General features: G+C 37.2%; 1 protein-coding gene across 4 annotated transcripts in view; it reads right to left on the bottom strand.

Moving 5' to 3' along the window:
- TTK (TTK protein kinase) overlaps window positions 1–18,817 on the bottom strand; it is a 37,780-nt gene continuing 18,963 nt past the window's right edge. For 2 of the 4 annotated variants that reach the window (XM_014733917.3, XM_023650698.2), the window contains 11 exons: window positions 17,983–18,119; window positions 16,499–16,625; window positions 13,772–13,864; window positions 8,908–9,065; window positions 8,626–8,777; window positions 7,470–7,594; window positions 5,981–6,061; window positions 2,743–2,919; window positions 2,281–2,365; window positions 1,858–1,955; window positions 1–421 (listed from right to left, as the gene is read on the bottom strand). In XM_014733917.3, coding sequence (XP_014589403.1) covers window positions 335–421; window positions 1,858–1,955; window positions 2,281–2,365; window positions 2,743–2,919; window positions 5,981–6,061; window positions 7,470–7,594; window positions 8,626–8,777; window positions 8,908–9,065; window positions 13,772–13,864; window positions 16,499–16,625; window positions 17,983–18,119 — 1,320 coding nt within the window. In that variant the 3' untranslated portion in view covers window positions 1–334. The remainder of the gene's footprint in view (window positions 422–1,857; window positions 1,956–2,280; window positions 2,366–2,742; window positions 2,920–5,980; window positions 6,062–7,469; window positions 7,595–8,625; window positions 8,778–8,907; window positions 9,066–13,771; window positions 13,865–16,498; window positions 16,626–17,982; window positions 18,120–18,817) is intronic. The other 2 variants (XM_070223515.1, XM_070223516.1) reach the window with 1 other exon arrangement.

Below are 18,817 nucleotides of genomic sequence, written 5' to 3'. Positions count from 1 at the left end.
TTTTAGTGTCATTTTATGCTCCAAAGCTTTATTTACATAGTTCTTCAAAATATATTTCAATGTCCACCCACTATTCCAACTGTGAAATACCAAATAGATTAGATTTACAGGGAAGCATAAAAGAGAGAAAACAATCCTATAACTTAATATATACAGTGCTAGTAGTGGTTATTATTTTTACAGTTTTATTTTGAGGATAATCCACTGAATTTTCCCGTCAATGACATTTTAGAGTGAAGTTGTCTTCAAGAGCAGATTTCCACAGAGAATTAGGAGTATAACAGTCCAATATATTTGCTGGGCGATTTGTGACATTTTATAAGTAGCTTGCAAATCATTTTTTTTCCCATTTTTTTTCAAAAGTCTTGGATGACGAAGAGGAATCATGCCTGTCACCACTACTATAGTGCTCATATAATGTCTGAAATTAAAAACACACACCTGTTTTGTAACTTTTAAAATTAAATGTATTACCTGATTAATAAAGATAACTCTACATATTCTAATATGTAGTCAATTTCTCTCTTGTTCTTATAATTAGGAACTTATGCTATAAACTATTGGAGATAATTAAGAATTTTAAACACCTAGCTTGGCCTAAGAATCAGCTATCACGTTGCAGCTCAGTCTTCCCGTATGAGAAATGTAATACAACTACGAATAAGCATATGTGTGCCTTCAACGCCTTCTTGATCTCCTTCACTTTTTCTTAAATAAAGTCAGTTTGAGATAAATTCCTATACTGTAAAGTACACTCATCAGAAAACAATACATATTTTCAGATGATATTTAAACTAGTGAACAGAACACATTAAAAAAATCATACAAATTGTTACATCAATAAGTATTATTAGCTATATTAAAATCTATTATTTAAAAAAGGATTTAAGACTAAGCCAACATCTAACTTAGGAAGATGACAGACCTCTTTGTCATCAAGGAACATAGAACCTCAGTGATAAAGGTAACTAATCTGACTCAATTGTATTTACAAAGGGCTTTGAACAATACACTGGAACACATATGAAACAGAGAGCAAAATTACCAAACAAAGTTTGTCCACTTTTAATTCCTCAAGTCATTGATTTAGCCATCAGCACTTGAGAAAATTTAAGAAAGAAATTTAATTCATATCATATGAAAGCAAATACAATAGTGAATGTATAGTAAATTCCCTCAGATATGTGTCCAAATTCTTGACATCTGAGATTGTCTTTACCTCTACCCAGAGAGCTAAGAGTGTTTTAAGTTTGCATTATTTTATAATAACATTATAACTGAGATATATAATTAGTAACTGCTTGTTAACTAAACCAGTTGGTCAATAAGCATACACAGGGTTCTAGAAATGACTAGGTGTTTGATGACAGTGAGATCCAAAAATCATGGTATAGATCTAAACAGGCACTGGGAGGCTGAAAGCCCTGAGATGCCTCCTTTGAGAAACGTGTTGATTCTCATAGACAGTGCCACAGAAGTCATTACCTGTGACAAAGTCTATGATTTCTCTAAGATGGTTTAAGAAAAAAACTGGCCAGAAGAAATGAATTCAAAAGCTGTGTTGAGAATGGTGTTGACTTTAAAAGCCAGACACCTCATTAAATTTACTCCAGTTGAGACCCGATAGCAATCTTTTGAACGCACCCTATACGACAATCCACTTTCAACTGTGCTGCCTGCACAGTAAGAATGTAAGTCAAACAAATCTCTATTTGTCAAAAGGCACACGTCAAGTATCTAAATGTAGAAATATACTCCATAATTGATCTGATGACTGGACCAACTTTTCTTCGCATCATCTGTTTCTTGAAGTGTCTAACTAAACTCTGTCTGTTGATAGGGAATAGAAATACTCACTTTAGCAGCTTTCAAAATGGAGTTAGGAGAATTCAGACCAACAAGTTGGCCCAGAACATGTTTCATTTCTTCAGTGGTTCCCTTAGTCATCTGGTTACCTGTAAAATAAATATAATCACTGACACTTTGGTACCAATAAGACAAATATAAGTTCATCTATAAATACCCATTCTGTTGAATAGGACAATAACTGGCATTCTTATAATTTATCACTGACCATAGCCCCTTATCTAGGATAAGTAAAAACGAATGCCAGCAAGTAAAGAAAGGCAATTTCATTTATTTTAGTATTTAGCCTAAAAGGAAATTCCTCAAGGAAGGAGGCAGGCTGAACAAGAGTACCCAGTTCAGATTCTGTTTTGTTACAGTTAAAAGGCTGTTTATGTTAGTAATGTGGTAATGAACAGCTTTCTAAAGAAGTACCTGGATGAGTTTGAATCTGAACATATGGATGCGCCAGGAGCTCGGGAATGGATATCCTCTGCTTAGGGTCCCTTATTAAACAACACTATAAAAATAAGATTAATTTCTTAAAAACAAAGCAAGTTTTATTATGTAACATTGATAACGCATTTTTCCAAATTGCATATTACAGAAATTGCTTTCTAGAAGATTAATTTCCAAGTCATTTTTGCAAAATCCCCAAGTAGTCAAAGTATTCATAAGTTTTAAAACACCTTCAATGTTACATGTCAATTATATCTCAATAAGAAATTTAAAAACATCTTAAAAGGAAACTTAACATGTCTTAAAAAGCTAATTCAGTCAGCAGTTCCTTTCAATAGACCAGTTACATCTAAGCCCATCATTTCAGCTATTTTTTTTAAGCAAACAATTAAGTATATGAAACATTGATTTTCTATATCTTTATACTATTAATGTTACCTTTAACACATCTTGAAGATCTTTCTCTGGAATATCAGGAAATTCGATTTCATGATTAGGGTCAATTATGGCATGTAATTTAGAAATCTGATTAATTATATGCTGAAATGGTGTTTTCCCATAAGTCATATAGTACAAAATGCATCCTAAGGACCAAACATCACTTTTGGGGCTTATCTAAGTAAAAAAAGAAAATAATAAGTTGCCATTATTTTAATATAAAATTAAATGTAAGAATAGTATCTATCTATATATACCCTAATATTTAAAACCATAGCTAAACCTCAATGAATGTGCACATACTGGATTATGTTTACATGACAAAACATCTTTTTTCAGTTTTTATAATATTTGGTTATTTTATCAAAAGAGATGAGCTTCACTTTAAATCTTTCAACAAACTCATAATTAAAATATCAACTGAAACAAAATATCACATTCTTGTCAACTTGTAAAAACAGAAAAACCCTGCAAATTTTAAATTTACTTGTTTTCCCCAGAATTATTTGCTTATAATAAATGTTTATATAAATTCACAATAGATAAGTACGTGTAGGTTTGAAAGGGTTGTTTAAGCTGAGCTCCCTACATCCAAGCGTACACACCGCAGAGCCAGGCAGCGCTGGGCGTGAACCCCGGCCTCACCAGTAGCTGCTAATGCTGCGCAGCTGATTCCGCACCTCTAACATAGACATAATAAAAGTATGCTGTTGTGGGCATTAAATAGTATGAGACATGGTTAAGCAAAGAGGATAGAGTCTGGTTATAGTAAGTACTCAATAAATATTACTTATTATTAAATGTTCATTGTATTAAAATCTCATTAGAAATAATGCAATATTATAACATAATTACCTTTTTAACTCTAAAAAGAACATGAATAAGACCTAACATTGCAATAGGCATAATAAATGACAATGGGTAAATTCCTATTTTAAAAGATAGATAAATAAACATTAAAACAAAATATAACCATATGCTCTCCACAAAGGATAAATCTAAACCAAATGACACAGAAAGGTAGGGCGAAAAAAGAAAAGAAATGGACATATAAACATAAAATATAAAAAAAATATTAAGAAGGGGGAGGCAGAGACTGCAATGTTAATACTGGAAAAAGAGAATACGGCAAAATCCTTTTAACAGAAGAAAGTCATTTTATAGTGATAAAAGGAACAATCAACCAAGAAGAGACAATAATTACAATCTTCTATGCAGTGAAGCCATGTTGAATAGAACTATATTAAGCAAAAATTGTATTAAATTCTTTTTTGCAGGGCGAGATTTTAACATGCCTTTCAGAAGATGACAGATAAAATAGATCCCATTATACAAACACAAAGAAAATTGAAAATTAATAAAAAATAACCTCCTCTTCCTCCAACTGAACCACCTGGAAATTTAGCCCATTTCTGAATAAAAATCACACATTAAAAAGAAGTAGGGTTCTAGGAAAATAGCACTGGCTGTGGCAGTTTTTCCTCCTCTCCAAATCCCCAGATAAGACAGAGAAAGTAGCCTGATAGCAACACCATGAACACATGGGAAATATTTACAACAAAACCAGGTGAGAAAGTAACCCCGTGAACCGCAGAAGCGGGTATGTGAACGGATGGAGACAACCGCCAGGAGCCACAAGTCCTGCAAGGTAGAGGCATTTGAAGCAGAATGCAGAGGGAAGGAATGAATGTGCCCAACAGAAGCCGGAAGAGAAGCCCGGAAGATCTGGCAGGTGTTCGGTGGAAAGCAATTTGAGGACGCAGCTGCATTAGGAGGGGTTTTGAGGCACTGCCTCACAGGTTGGGGTAAAAATTTGTCTTCTATTCGGAATCACTAAGGCCGTTAGATGCAGGTGATTCAACTGAATTGAGAGTTACAAATACATATTAAATCACTGAATTGACCACTGAAAAGATCTGAGCTGCAGGTGAAACTCAAAATAAATGTTATCTTATAGAAAAAAACGATATTAAAACTGCAATCACAAGTTTTAGAAATTAATGAAAATAAGAAACATTACAGTAAAACCCGGAAGTAGCTGCTAGAGTAAAACTCCGTAAAATGCAGTTTTAAAATGTTTTTAATTATAAGCAAGAATACTAAAATTAAAGTAGCTATTACTTAAATCCAGAAGCTAGGAAAAAAATAAACCTAAAGGGAATATAAATAACAAAGAGAAAAGCAGAAATTAATTAGAAAGCACATGAAAACAGAATTGATAAATAAAATCAAGACCTGGTTCTTTAAAATCAACAAAACCATGGCAAGTCTAATCAAGATGAAGAAAAAAGAGAAAAAACAAATCTAAGTATTAGAAGAAAAGAAGAGGCTAAACAGAAATACAAACAATCTCACGAGAGAGACTCTGGCATAAATTTATGCCAGCTATTTGAAAAGATGTTTAAAAGCCATGATTTTCTAGGAATAAAAATATAATTTAGTAAACAAAAGCAATTTATGGAGAAATTATTTTGAGCTGGACAATGTACTAAGTGCTTTATACGTTTTTTCATTTAATCCTCAATTTCTTCTAAAATGGGTATTATTTGTAAGCCCAATTTACAGACGAAAAAACCAGGCCAGGTAAGTCACCTGCCCAAAGACAGTTGTTAAGGAAGATCTCCGAGTCCAGCACAGGTCCCTGGGACAGCAGTGTGTGCTTGCAGCCACTCGGCCACATCCCTCAGAGAGAGGATTAGCTGGGAGCTGGAGGTATCATGGAAGGCAAAAGGGGCCCAACCAGGGGCACCGAGGAGGCTAACACAAAGCTCACTGAGGGGGTGAAATAAGACAGGTGGGAAAGCAGCCAGTGGCAGGCCTGGAAAAGTTACACACTAGAGTTGCACTTGAAAATGCAGAGTTCACAAGTGAATAAATGCTAAGAAATAAAATGTAAGAATCAGAAAGGAAACAAAGAAGACTTCAAAGATTATCAATTCAATGTTATTTAAGGTGTCCAAATCAGAGCTAATTTAGTCTTAATTTTTTCTTTAATTTTAAAACTCCAAAAATATCCTAGGTGCATTTCTTGTAGCAGCATCCTGAGACATCGCTATATTAAAAGCATGGTCTCAAATCAATAAAGAAGAGTGAAGTTGAATTCCATGGTAATCTGCTTAAGAAGGCAAAGTCTGCAAAGGCCTGAAATGTTTTAGAAATTAAAGAAATAACTTCCACTTATGTCAGGTTCATTCCCTGCGGATGCCAGGTAACTAGGATGTAAACAACCTTCGTTTACCTTTGATTTGGATTTCCCATTCTCTCTTGAGGAAGACATATCTTTGATTGCTTCTGGTGGCATATAATTCACTGTACCAACCTATTTGCCAAATCACAGAAAATACAAATCAATGAAAATATTTCATCTGCTTTAGATTTTAAAAACACGAATGTCAGATTCTTGGAAACTTGAATAACTACAGATTTCAGTAATATATTTGAAAATTTCAAATAACTGACAACAATATTAAGACAAATTTTTTCACAACTCCAGTGAAATGAATTAGGCTCATATTCAGAAAATTGACTCCTTTCAGAATGCTGAGCTTTTTCTATGGTTATGGTGGGCAACAAGTAATGTCCATCTTAAAAACCACCCAGACTAAAATTATATTAATTACCATAAACGTTGAGGGAGTTGATCAGTCACTCATTTCTGTGCTGGAATAGACACAGAATGCTTTTTTTTGATACCAACCAACCAACCAACCAACCGATTAGAAAGAATCCAGCTTTGTCTCTCAGGACTCCCTGGGTGCGCGTGTAAACTGGGACCAGGTGGATATCTAAATCCTGTGAGAGTTCCTGCCATAGGATTATGCCAACTCCACAGTGCATTCATTGTATTCTAAAATCAACAGTTCTGCTTTCAAACACAGAATACCCGTACTATGTATTCTGGTACAGAATACCTGTACCTTCCATGTCTTTGCCATAGAAGATATCTTTAAGCTGATTCACAACCAAATGTTCAGTCATATTTTTGATATAAAGAGGAGCGATTGTCAAATAGAATTGTTTGAAGGGCATGCTGTTCATCTACTCCTCCTAAAAAAAGTCTAGTTTTACTCCTAGGGTTAAGGCAGATCCACATCACAAATACGTATGCATGGAACACATCATCTTGGCTCCAATCATGATTATTTTTGGTTATTCTTTGGTATCATCACTTTGATTTTTACGGGGACACTTTACTAAGTTTGCTATTGCATATCCTATTATGAAAATGCGGTTGAGTACAATATTTATTATGGTGTTTCCAAGATGAAGGCTCACTTAAGAATTTTTTTTCTAATTTAAATGATAGGAAAACCTTTGCATCTCTGGAAGAACGAAATAATCTGACCTCATGGACAATGAAAAACATGTGATGGCAATTCCCTCTTTGGTAGCTACAGGAAACCATGAGCCAAAGCATCAGGTCCACTCTAGCGTCTGACCAAGACGATTTCCAAGGCAGGCACTGCTGCTTCTCCACCTCAGCTTCAGGAAAATCACTCCAGATTGCTGGACATATTTCTACCTGATCTTGACCTTCTACACTAAATTGTATTTATCATGGTTTTGATTTGTTTTTATAGTTATACTATCTATTCTTATAAAAAGGCCTCAGATCCTTTGAAGAATAAGGTAGGTAAAAATCAAATCCCCACTAGCAAAATAATTCTTCACAGGCGAAAAGGAATTGAACTCTACTGTGTGGTAACCAACCACTGATTACATCTTACCTGAGAGTCTTTAACGATACTTGTTGTATCTGGCTGCATTTGGTTTGCAATTCCAAAATCAATTAGCTTTAGCATTCCATCAACTATCAGAAAGTTAGCAGGTTTCAGATCACTGTGAACAATGCCTTCAAAATAAAAGTCCACTATGAGACAGTTTAAAACACTCTAAAGACAAAAAATTTCACAACCTACAGGCCAAGTGGATTCCTTCCAAGAGTCAATCAAGTTAAATATCCCTTTTTAATATAATCTACAGACACAGAGCCCTGCTCTGTGCCCTGCACTATTCCAAGTTTGATGCCTGTATTCAATCATGGACTCTTCATACCAATGTTGAGGTAAGAACTATTATTATCCTCATTTTTAGGTGAGGAAACTAAGGCAAAGAGAATTTAAGTAATTTGTTCAAGGTGTCATGGCCTCAGTGAGCGTGCCATGAGTTGAACTCAGGCAGTTCAGTGTCAGAGTTCATGCTCTTGACCACTGTGATCCACTGTCCACTAGACAGCATCGCAAATTACACTGGCAGACGGTAAGACCCTAATGCTCCTGACACCTCCGTTCTCGATCGCTGTTGAATTATCTTTTAAAGTATAGGAAGGGAGACATCAGGAGAAGACAAATTACAATTGTCTAGGTTAACAGTTATTTAATAAATAAATAAATAAAGGTAAAGGCAGAGAAGCCCTAAAAGAACCATGCTCGAGTAAAAGACCAACCCAGAAGGCAAGGCTAACAGTTTAAAGAAACAAACTCCCACATAAGGCACACGATACAAAAAGACTAGGAAAATGAGTGAAGTAAACAGCTCAGATTATCGAGATGCCCGAACGCCTGCAAGCCTCAGATCTGCTATAATCCAAGCATTTGGAGACCCAGGATTCTGGACCATGCAAACACTGAGAAAGATGCATTTCGCATTCTGGACGCGTTCTGGATGCATTCTGGGTGTGGGGGCTTGAGTTCATGCCCTATATCCTTTGGTTAACAATGTTTCAAACAAATGTTTTGTCCCTTCAAATTTAAACAAACTTCCAAATATTTAGTTTATCTAGCCTAAAGGTGTCAATAGCCATACCTTAAAATTAGCTATATTTCTCGAAGGTGACACTATTAACAATATTTTAACTTTACAAATAAAACAATTTTAAAATACCATGTTGATGAATTGTGTAAACTGCCTCCAACATATTTTTCCAGTAACTCTTGCGTTCCCAGGGATTGATGGATTTTTTCTTTTTAAGCCAAGTATTAAGATCAATATTTCCACACTCCATTACCATGTAGATGTACTGGTCTGTGATTTCACTGCCATTAAAAACAAATAAAAGTGACAAAACAATGAATGGTTAGGTTATAATATTAAGATTGAATAAGTATTTATCTGAAGAATTATAGCAAAAAAAAGTTTTCTTTTCAAATTAAAAAAAGTTCTTACTAATCATAAAGTCGGATGATCTTATCACTGTGTTGTTGTAGTTTATTCAGATAAGCGATTTCATTCCGGTAACTCTCAATAGTTTGATTATCTGCTTCCTCCAGGTTCACATACTTTATAGCATGTATCTGTTTATTTTCAGTCAACACCTGAAATACCTGTAGAGCAGAACAAAGGAAAGAATTCAGAATGTACTATCTATACACTGTCATAACACTTCCAAATTTATTAGACAGAATTTTAGGTTAAGGGGATACTGACACGAATTATTAAGTGTCTCAGCTTATTTTGAGTATAGAAGGAAAATAACAGCTTAGGAGAGAAACAGTCCATTCTCAACTACCTATGACAATGGCATTCAATAATCAAAGGCATAAACCTAAAAAGTTTCCACATCGATATAGAAGAAAGGACATTTAAATTCATATACATTCATAATACTCTGCTGGACGCCTTTAACAGGGAAATAACCTAAAGAAAGACATTCAAGCATTTTAAGGAGAAGGCTGGAATAAAGAGTCAGTTATTTCACAGATGGCTTTTTTTCCCTTCTGCCAGAGTTAACAATGCATTCATTCATGTGGTAGAGAATATTTAAAAATATGAACTGTAAGCTATTAGTATATTCAGTTGTGAAAAGCAGATTTAGGTCCAATTTTCAAAGTCAAGTTGACAGGAACAAGATGTTCCTGTAAGCGAGTTGTCAGCATCTCTGAGGTCCCAGTCAAAGTGCTCTGGCCACAGCGACAGTCAACTTCTCAGGAATGTTGACAGGACAGATAGTACATTCTGAACAGCAGAAAACACTGCGAACGTGTCTAATGCTCAGCGAACATGCAACAGGGATGGCCCTTCTAAAACTCCAGACTTCAAATACAGAATGGCGGGGTAAGCCAGAAAACTGTAGTCATTTATCCCTTTGACACATGAAGTGAAACATCATTTATTTAAAAGCCATTTAACCTTGACTACCCAGAAGATACTGTCACAAATACGACAAGAGCCAAAGTGTATACGGGGTTCATGCATTGCAACTGCACTAACAAGGAGTTTATCAGGCCGTCAGGTGCAGCTTAATTACTTTTAAATTGTTAAATACAAAACTAACAAAGTATTACCAGTTTTATTTGCAAACATAGCAAATTAGAGGACCAGGGGCCTGTAACAGTAATAGGGCAAGAGGCAGCAGAAAATAGCAAAGGAAGAGCTAAAAGGAATTTTAAAATAGCATAAAGCCATTTTGTAAAGAGCCTTACAAATCTCAGGGAACTACGAGTATCTACTGTTCGTGCACCCCACTGACACCCCTGACCCCGACGGCTATCTTATGTTCCTATGCTGTTTAAGAAGGTAGAAGGTATGAGACGTCTTTGAGTCATAAAATAAAATTTCTAAAATTTAAAGATTACAGAACACACTGAAACAAAATATAGGATTAAAAATTCAAGAAAGATTAGAAGGAAATACCGGCATTTGAGTTCGAGCTCCCCCCTTAACAGCAACCTAACCTGGGCAAGCTACCAGCCTCTGAGAGAGCAAAGTATTAGCAGTACGTCGCACGTGGGTCGTAGGATGACTGCAAGCACAGTCTGGAGAGCAGCACATGAGAGCCGCCATCATTAGACACGGTCGGACAGAATACAGGGGACATTTTAAAATAGATTCCAGGGGCCCGCCTGGTGGCGCAGCGGCTAAGTGTGCACGTTCTGCTTTGGTAGCCCAGGGTTCAGCAGTTCAGGTCCCGGGTGCGGACATGGCACTGCTTGGCAAGCCATGCTGTGGGAGGTGTCCCACATATAAAGTAGAGGAAGATGGGCACGGATGTTAGCTCAGGGCCAGTCTTCTTCAGCAAAAAGAGGGGGATTGGCAGTGGATGTTAGCTCAGGGCTAATCTTCCTCAAATAAATAAATAATTTAAAAAAAACAGATTCAAGTTGTCATGTATATTAGAAAAAAAGATTTGCAGGATCTTAAAACTATTCATATAATAGGATCTCAACATTTTTGATAAAATGAAAACTTTTAATCAACTTTTTGCATGTATATGCTTTCACTCCCCCATCGTCCCTGCTCTGGCAAAACTCCAGCAATAACAGATGAGCTGGACTGGGTAGGCCTTCTTTCCATTTCAGAGACAGCGCCAGTCATCATTTGTCAGCCTCATGGGAAGTTACTGAAAGAACCAGAAAAGCCACTGTCTTCGACCATTTCTATTAGCCCTGTGACCTTTTGAAAAGCTCCGAAGAAAAAATGTTTAAAACATTCTTAAGATTAGTCTACATTCTCTGAAAACATTACATTAATAAATATTTCACCTTAACACTATTAAAATACAGCCAAATAACTAGTAAGCACTAAATATTAACCAAAGAATTTCTAGTAAAGCAACCAAATCAGGTGATTCAGATATATTGATAAAAATCAATTGGGGCCGGCCTGGTGGTGTAGTGGTTAAGTTCATGTGCTCCGCTTTGATGTCCCAGGGTGCACGGGTTTGGATCCTGGGTGAGGACCTATGCACCACTCATCAAGCCATGCTGAGATGGTGTCCTACATACAAAATAGAGGAAGACTGGCATAGATGCTGCTGAACAACAATCTTCCTCAAGCAAAAAGAGGAAGATTGGCAACAGATGTTAGTTCAGAGCCAATCTTCCTCACCCCCCCCCCCAAAAAAAAATAGAGGCTGGCCCAGTGGCATAGCAGTCAAGTTCACGCACCCTGCTTTGGCGGCCCAGGGTTTGCCCATTCAGATCCCAGGCACGGACCTATGCACTGCTTATCAAACCACACTGTGGCAGGCACCCCACATATAAAGTAGAGGAAGATGGGCACGGATGTTAGCTCAGTGCCAGTCTTCCTCAGCAAAGAGAATTGGCAGTGAATGTTAGCTCAGGGCTAATCTTCCTCAAAAAAAAAAAAAAAAAAATCAACTGCATTGTCCCTTTATTCCCATGCCCGAAATGTGAGGCAAAAGAAAGAATAAGGGAGATGCATAAAGACAAGAAACTAATTATTGAACAATTGCTACACATGATTATGTACATACCTTATTTGTAATAAGTTAACAAGACAGTCTCAAGCAAGTCTAGTTATTGTGAACTGGCTTAGAAAATTAGAGTAAAACAAAATGAAGCCACAGGCTTTGTTTCATGTATCATCCTTACCAACTTATACCAAAACAGCTGAGGAGGGAGAGTTCGTTCACTCAGAAAACGCTTCAGTCTGTTAGGTTCTAGGCACTACCCCAGATGATGGAGCAAACATCATCGAGCACATCAGACATCCCTGTCCTGACAGAACCCACGTTCAAACGCATGGGCACACAAACAACAAACTAAGCCAATTACAGAGCGTGTTAGAAGGTAAGCCGCAGAGAGAAATAAAGCAGGAGAGGGGAATGGCGCTCACCTGCATCGGAAGATGGGAGTTGCAGTTTTAAAGAGCATGGTCAAGGAAGGACTGATTGAGAAGATACTTGAGCAAAGACGTGAGGATATCTGGAGGAAAGTCGACTCTTACATTAAAGTAGACCAGGAGAGCAAGGACAAGTCAATGAGACTAAGACTAGCAAGGAGGCTACTGTGACAATGTAGGTGAAAAAATGATCACTTTGGTTACTTCGACCAAAGTGATAATAGTGGAGGTGAAGAGAAACAGGCAGATTCTGGATATACTTTGAGGTAGAACCAACAAGACTTGCTGATTGGCTGGATGTGTGTGTGAGTAACACGAGTCAATGAGGACTCCAGGGTTTGTGGCCTGGCAAGTGGAAGAATGGGGTTGCCATTTACTGAAATCTAAAACACTATGGAGTAAGAATTATGTTTGGGACATAGTAAGTTTTAAATATCGAGTGGATACCCAAAAAGAGATGCTGAGCAGTCAATTTGGAAATACAAGTCAGGAATTCAAAGAAAGGTCTGAGCAGGGAATCTAAGCTTGGGAGTAGTCAGCATATATACGGTATTTAAAACCACGAGACTGGATGAGAACACCAAGGAGTGAGTGAGCTTGGAGAGAAGAAAAGGTCAGGGACCGAGCTCTGGGGCACTGCACCGCTGAGATCAGGGACTGAGGGAGACTGAAAGGAAAGGCCAGCTGGAGAGAGGAAAACAGAGAGCCCAAGTGGAAGAAAAAAGACTCAATGAGAGAAGAAGAATCAACTGTCTCAAACGCTGCTAAGTTAAATAATCCCAAACAGAAGCCAAGAGATGGATTTGGCAAAACTATGGAGGTCACTGGTGATCCTGATAACACCTGTTTTGGTGAGTGATGAGGGTAAACACCTGACCTAAGTAGATTTAAGAGAATATAATGAGAAGAACTGAAGAAGGTAAGTTTAGACAACTCTGTTGAGACGCCTTCCATCAAGAGAATTAGAACCACATAAAGCTGGAACTCAGACACATTTAGGAAATGATCTATTCCAATTCCAGACTAAACTCGGTTTTTGAAATGAAAAACTCTAAACAAAACAAATTCCGCTAGTCAAAAACTTTGCTAAATTGTTCTAAGCACATTAGTTAGTATTTACATCACGGTCTGACTTAGAAAGATTCTTCTGTGATAATACATAGCTGTCATTTGTCACCCCAAGTCAATGTTAATGTTACTAAAGAAGAAACCTGGAAGCACGGGACAATGGAGGAAGAGCAGAGAACCACATCTAAGAGGTAGGTCCACAGAGAGACATCATTTGTAGAGGGGAAGGGGATGGGAGCAGGGGATGGGAAGAATCTTTGACTCAAGGGCAATATGGGCTCCTAGAAGTTAAGAAAAAAGAGAACAAAAGGGTAAAAAGGACAAAAAAGGGATAGTTCAAAATATTTTTATTCATTTCTTAAATATTTAGGATACATACCTTACTTGAACCTCCACTTCCTATCTGCTTCAATATGGAATAAATTCTTCCTTTAACTGAAATGCACTCATTTGTTGAAGAGGATGCTGAAATCTAAATAATTAAAATATATAAGGGTTCAAAGGTTCAAAAAATATTCCTCCAATTTTGCCACTGTGAAATGCTTCCAATTTTGAAATTATCTAAAATCTTAAGTAATTAGATATTTGTCACAATATTTTAAAGAGGGAATTTACATACTTTAGTCAAAGAAATAAACGTATGAAATTAATATATAGACAAACTTCCAAGGTTTCCTTCTAACTCAGCTTTACTTCTCAACATCAATACATAAATGGAAGATTTAAGGGGAAAGGAAACATTCAATGTCCAACATACAAACTCATAAGCTATCATTTTTCTGTTCTTATCTATTCTTTTTTCTTCCATATACCGCTTTACTTACATACATACAAATGTAAACACACAATTATATCTGGGTTCTTTTTCCCCACTTAGCATTATATTATAAGGGAAGCAGTGTTCTAAGGTGCTAAGAGCTCCAGAGTCAGTCAGACAAACACAAATTTTAGCATGCCCCCTTTCTGCTGGGTGACGTTCAACATCCTCCTCAGCAAACTTTAACGGCTGCACTGTACGACTTGCCCCTTCTTCCCTTCCCTTACGCTGGGGCCTCTGTGGACCTGCAAATGCTTTGAACAGATGGAGCGTTATGAGAGGACTGACTCTGAGCTGACAAGGAAGCTGGAACACACAGAGTGTCTGATGAGCTGATTACCAAGTTGAAACAAGTCTGAATAAACCTCAATGTAACTAAGTCTTGCTTTAGATCCCAAATAGTAGAATTTCTCTCAATCCCCTTCCATATAATACAAAAGACAAGGATTCTAATTTCTTCAACGTCTAAAGTTGAGAGACACTGTTGAGTCGTGAAATATGTTTTCTGTAAGAAAATATCAGGCTTTGAACGATGCACCTGCTATTTTTCATTAAGTTGTAATTTCACCAAGGTCCCCCACTCAACTTCCTTTCGGTGCTTCCTCTCAGACTTAAAATAAAAACTTCTGAGAGAGAAGAAAGCAGTTCAACGTCTTTCTCGCCTGACTGCTTACAGTTTTTAGAGTACAGGAATCCTGACATTTCTGATTCAACAGCAACGTGAAGTTCGGTTTCCTACACAGCACATCCCACACCCCCTCAGTCCATCCATCCTCACTGTGGCCTGAGTCATGTTTTCAAAATGCAGATAAGAAAATTTCACTTCCCTGCTCCAATCTGCCCCACAGCTTACGATCATCCCTCTTGGGATAAAACTTAAAGGGCCCAGTGGAACCCTAAGGATCACCCGTCCTGCTTCCTGGGCTCCACCCACACTCGGGCCTCTTTTTAAGTTCCTTCCTGACACTGGCCTCTTCTAGAAGGCTCCCTCTGGCCCCTTCACTTGGTCTTCTCCAACCTGACGTCTAGATTTCAACTCAAATAGGGCCTGACATGAGTAATAGCTCAATAAATGTGTTTTGAATGAATGTGTGGGCAAACCTGATCATCTTTCTTTTTCTCCTTTGTAATTTATTATACTGCATCAATCCTTAAAACACCATTACCTCTTTCCATATTTAGTATAATCTATCGTCAGCTAATTTTTTTTGTTCCGTTATTTTTTTAATTGTGGCAAAATACACATAAAATTTCCCATTTTAACCATTTTTAAGTGTATAATTCAATGCCATTAAATACATTCACATTCTTGTGCAACCATCACCACCATCCATCTCCAGAACCTGTCATCATCTCCTATTGAAACTCTGTGTCCATTAAACACCTCCCCATTCCTCCTGCCCCTCCAGCCCGATAACCATTGTTCTATCTTCTTTCAGCTAATTTTCTAATGTCTTGATTTGTACAGTTAACTATTTGTGCTGTCTTTTTGCTGTTTTATTTAAATAACAATTGCTGCTAACTTGTACTATTTACTAAGCACCAGGCTCTGTCGTAAGAGTTACATATATCTATATTAACTAATTTAATCTTCACAGTCATCCTATGGGGTAGGTAGCTTTATTATCCCCATTTCAGATGTTGAAATGGGCGCAGAGAGTTTCAGTTAATTTGACGAGGTCACACAGCTGGTGAGCAGTGAGGCCGAGATTCAGGGCTAGCCCGTCTCCCCTCGAGGCCCCTGCTTCTTGCCTGATTAAGCTGCTTCTCAGAGAGCAGATTTCAGTTATGGACATCAGGAGAGGGCTTAAATTAACTCTCCAGATGGCAAGCAGTTGCCTCACCAGCAAAAGATTTTTTCTCTTATTTTAGAACAATTACTTTATAATATATTCTAGTAGCATCTCATATTGTATCCTGATATTCTTCAAAATTTACTTGTATGTTAATCAGCCAATGAAACGAGGCTGCTTACTAACAGCTGGCTTAAATAGTTAAGTGGATTAAAAAGTAACGTAGATTAGGAGAAATTTTATTCAGCTCCTCAAACTGGACCCTCCAGCCTAGTTAATGAAAAACCTTCATTAGCTTCCTCAATAACTAACCTCTCAAAGCCACGAGGCGCCCGTACCAAGATATAAGAAAAGTGTTACCTAATGGGACTAAGAATGGGTAAGTCCTAACAACTTTCAACAACAAGTCCTTTCCTAACAACTAGATGCTGTAGGAATAAAATCTACGAAATAGACCATACCTGACATACACCATCATAAATAAAGCTTATCGAACCTGTAAATGCTGAAGTGGCGTAATGGGGATCTGCCCCGGTGGCTGCTGGAAACAGGCGAGTTGGCTGTAAGGTGTTGACAACTGACAAGCAGATGGAAAGTCATTCTTTACAACTGGAGTTCTAAAACTAGGAGAGATTTTTAAATTTAAAACATTAAAATTTTAAAAGCAAGATACTGATTTAGTTTTTGTGTGATTTTAAGGTGTCAATATAAATTTAAACGTGTTCCATCAAACAGAATCCAAGTCAGTCTTCACAGTATAACTGAATCATGTATTCTAGATATACCATAACCAGAAATTTTATTTTGGGGAAATTCCTTCGGAAAGTAACTTTTGTCCCTCAGACAAGAAATTCCTGTTAGTAAAATAAGTAAGATGGCATTTAAAATACGGAGTTGGGGTTATTTTATAAGAACTTAGCCAAGGCAAAGGTGAGTCCCTTGCTGATCACAGATTGTCTGAGTGCTTTTTAACAATAAGGTTCTACAACAGCCTACTAGAGAGATCTGAAAGCCAATTACATCAGAGGAATTTGGCCCCTGAGCTTGCAAGTGTGCAGCTCACCTTCGTGCTCTGCTTGTCTTAGACACTGCTGTAGCCTCAACACTCAGCACAGTGCTTGGCACAAAGGAGTTCCCAAATATTTGTGGACAATAAATAATCTAATTTCACAAGAAATAACTATATCACTATTTTAGTTAGCAATCATGCTGTAAACTATTCTAAGTATAATAAAATGAGGTAATATATAGCAAAATTGTATTAAATAGGTAAGAGATTAGGTTATAAAACTTCTAAGGCCAGTTGTAAGTGAGATCAAGATTACATTGTGAAAATAAACAGCAAAAGTCATCATGGACTTGAGTCATCCTCTAAGACATTAAAAATATAATCACTTGTTCAAGGATATCATGTGCCACCTCTCTTTATTTCCTCTCTTTGAAATATCACTAATTTGCTCTTGCAATATCGCTGTTTCCCGTCAGTCAGCACTGACCATCCCATCTCTTCACTCACCCCTCATTCCCCTCCACTCAAATCCTATACCCTTGAACACCCTCAGAACTATGTGACCTGTACAACCAAGCTTTTTCAGAAACTATCACACTCTGATTAACACCTCCTTTGCTATAAAATGTACCCACCCTTTATCTGCTCTAGGAATGCTCACCTCTAAACATCTCTCTCCATGACAGAGAGGTATCCAGGTGGCAACGGATGATAATCAGGAAGTTTTACACGCTTATTTATAGGTTGTAGGTACACATTACAATATGACAGAGACTTTCACAAAAATCCTTAAAAATATATTACAGCCACCTTCCTCTCCCTATTTTACAGATGAAAAAACTGATGCTGAGAAAAGTAAAAAGTAATATGAATTTGGAAAGTCTTTAAAGTAACAGAGCAGGATTCAGATCTATTTGGCCCCAAAGCCCATGTTATTTCTATCATACCAAGCTACGAGCCAAAGCAATTACCAGCTCATGTAATCATCCAAGCTGCTGCTGCTGGGCGTCTTACAAACAGATTTTGGATCAATCCATTTAGGTGCTGATATTGGGGGTGACTGCTTTGAAATGGAAAAGCCAGGTTGCTCAAAAGTGGTTTGTTTCTGCTAAATCAAAATAAAAAACATTACGATTTAGAGATTTTAAGTTAGTCACCTGTTGAATAGTCTTATAAACACTGTAACTTATAAAAGTAAGTAACAAAATTATGAAATACAAAAGCATGCTAAAATAGGTAGACGTGTAGTCAGACTTTCAATAACTTTTTAGTATAGCTCTTTTACTCTAAATTCTTAAGCCTGTTATATTCTGCTCAAAGGGATTACAACCAGAGGGAAGGCACAAATATTGTTTAACAAAACAGGGTCTGATGTCCTCCCCCTTCAGGGCTAATGTAACCAGTACCGAACTTTCATAATCTAAATAAGTACTCTGTGCTTCTGAAAACTAAGCTTTCTTTAATCAATAAAACCACATTGTCCACCTTATGTTAAAATGACCAAATAGTAATTATTTAGCAAAATTTGAAATGGCAAATACCTATCTAGTGCTCTTCTCCCTCATAAGAGACAGAGCCTGTAAAATTTATCTCATACAAATCTCAAAGCAATGACGAATGAACATCCTCTACAACAGAGACTGGCAGTTGGCAGCCCACTGCCTATTTTTGCAAATAAAGTTTCACTGGAATGCAGCAATGCCCATTTGGTTACATATCGTTGATGGCTGCAAAGCCTACTAATCTTTTACAGAAAAAGTGTGCCAACCCTTGCTCTGCGGCATCTCCACCAGATAGAGAACCACA

Source organism: Equus caballus, chromosome 10 (genome assembly GCF_041296265.1).
Source record: "Equus caballus isolate H_3958 breed thoroughbred chromosome 10, TB-T2T, whole genome shotgun sequence".
NCBI lineage: Eukaryota > Metazoa > Chordata > Mammalia > Perissodactyla > Equidae > Equus > Equus caballus.
Note: the sequence above shows the minus strand (reverse complement) of the source record. Positions and strands in the feature narration are given on the sequence as shown.